At 44.4% G+C, this 2,389-nt stretch overlaps 1 protein-coding gene across 1 annotated transcript in view; it reads right to left on the reverse strand.

The window, feature by feature from the left end:
- LOC116379172 (ecto-NOX disulfide-thiol exchanger 1-like) overlaps positions 1-2,383 on the reverse strand; it is a 3,310-nt gene extending 927 nt beyond the window's left edge. Inside the window, exons 1-2 of the mRNA XM_031841108.1 lie at positions 2,246-2,383; positions 365-450 (exon numbers count right to left, since the gene is read on the reverse strand). Of these exons, the coding sequence (XP_031696968.1) occupies positions 365-450; positions 2,246-2,342 (183 nt within the window). The 5' untranslated portion in view covers positions 2,343-2,383. The remainder of the gene's footprint in view (positions 1-364; positions 451-2,245) is intronic.
- Between the last annotated feature and the right edge of the window lie 6 nt (positions 2,384-2,389).

A 2,389-nucleotide genomic window follows, 5' to 3' on the forward strand; every position in this document is an offset into this window, starting at 1 on the left:
AGACAGATAGAGAGACAGACAGACAGACATACATACAGACAGACAGACAGAGAGACAGACAGACAGACAGACATACATACAGACAGACAGACAGACAGAGAGACAGAGAGACAGACAGACAGACAGACAGACAGAGAGACAGAGAGACAGACAGACAGACAGACAGACAGAGAGACAGACAGACAGACAGACAGAGAGACAGAGAGACAGAGAGACATACAGACAGACAGACAGAGAGAGAGTAGAACCAAAATCAGACATTAAAAAATGCAGAAAGAAATGCAGCAGTTTTAATATTAATATGTAATAAGTGTTGTGTATTAAATAAACAGATTATTATTTTGGTATATTAAAGAAAGTTCACCTTAGAGTCCAGTCTCTGGATGTAGGACCACAGATACTCCAGGTTGGCTCCAAACGGATGAACATGGAGGAAGGTGGAGATGACGCCTGAAGAGAAGAAGACCAACGTGGTCAACATGTCTCACTGGGACACAATCAAACTAGATCACACCTGTAGAATAAATACTAATACTTGTATCTTTTTACCACGTTTCCTGGTTTAAGAACAGAAAACACATCCGACACAAGAGACTCTTGTTCCTGTGATTCTGTTCTTGATCACAATTAATTTGAGGACGTTCGGAGCTTCAGAGCTGAACAACAAACAGAAACACTGGAGCACAAAACACTCCCGACTGGATTATTTCTGAAAGGTCCTGTAAAGGTGTGTGTGTGTGTGTGTGAGTGTGGGGGGGTGGTAAGAGTGGTGTCCCCTGGAGGACGAACCAACAGCCAATATTTATTTCCTTGATTTATGTGGCATAACGCTGGCAATTGCAGACAGACCTAATTCAATTCCCTCCACCAGGATGACTGTGTGTGTGTGTGTGTGTTTCCTGTGAAGGAATTTTTCCATTTATTTGTGTTTTTAGATATTCAACATATTTAATACAGTGACCTGTTGGTATGGAAGCTCAAAAGGGATAAACATGTCTCACTTTGCTTTATGCTGGATCTCTTGTGTTTATATTGCATCACTCGCGTTAGACGTTCCGGAGAGAACCCTCCGTGTTGACGTTTCACAGCTGAAAGAATAATATATCCTGGAAACTAAACGCTGTCGTGTCTGATTCATCATCCGGAGGAGTGTTCCCTGAACCTAGTGAGCCCTAGTGAACACTGCTCCATTCACATCCATTCACGTCCATTCCCGTACATTTGCGTCCATTCGCATACATTCGTATACATTCGTGTACATTCGTGTACATTCGTGTACATTCGTGTACATTCGCATCCTTGCATTGACTTGTATGTAATTGCGTTTGATGTGAACAAAGCATCCGTTCTTCTTCTCTGCTGATCTTCAGCTCACAGAGACGATGAAGTGAAGGTGAAATCAAACTACAGAGAGCTCTGTTGTGTTCAGACTTATACATTCATTCACATGAACTGCTTCCTCATCCCGACTGAATACAAACTACTGTGTGTCTTTAAACGTCTCCTGTAGAATAAAAGCTGCAGCAGCAGCCTGGAGGAAGACGAAGCACCGGCCTTCCTCTCTCCTTCATATCTGGATTTCGTGGCTCGGCTAAGAGAGATGAATGTGCTGCTGCTGTGGAGGATTTAGAGGAAGGGAAGCGGTAATGGATTCAGCCGAGTGAGACGCAGGATAGTGATCAGAGAAGAAGAACAGACAGAGTTTGTGTTTCAGTCTGACTGTGCTTCTGGTTTGAAAGGCCTCCGACCCCCCCGACACACAGTCCTACTCTTCATCTTTAATGTTCTACTGGAGCACTGGGAGCACTGGGAACACTGGGAGCACTGGGAACACTGGGAGCACTAGGAGCACTGGGAGCACTGGGAACACTGGGAGCACTAGGAACACTAGGAGCACTGGGAGCACTGGGAACACTGGGAGCACTGGGAACACTGGGAGCACTGGGAGCACTGGGAGCACTAGGAACACTCAGTGTGAAAGCTGCATTCTCTCTAGTGTCCACCAGGGGGCGACTCCTCTGGTTCTATAGAAGTCTATGAGAACACGACTCTACTTCTCTCTTGATTTATTACCTCAGTGATGAATTTATTCATTTATTATAAACAAACCTCAAGTGACAATCCTTCAGATTTCAGTCCTGCTGCATTTACTATTTACTTTTGAGTTTCAGAGATTATCAGTCTGGAATACTTGTGTGTGTATATATATCTATGTATATATACATATCTATACATAGATATTTACCCAGCAGCAGAGCCTCCTTCTCTGACGCCACGGCTCCTCTCATGATGACCTCACTCCTCCTCTCTCTGCTGAGGAACGACGATGGAACACAGTTCATCGCCTAGACAACCACACACACACACACACACACACACACACACACAC

Source organism: Anarrhichthys ocellatus, unplaced genomic scaffold (assembly GCF_004355925.1).
Source record: "Anarrhichthys ocellatus isolate YVR2014 unplaced genomic scaffold, GSC_Weel_1.0 scaffold3831, whole genome shotgun sequence".
Lineage (NCBI taxonomy): Eukaryota > Metazoa > Chordata > Actinopteri > Perciformes > Anarhichadidae > Anarrhichthys > Anarrhichthys ocellatus.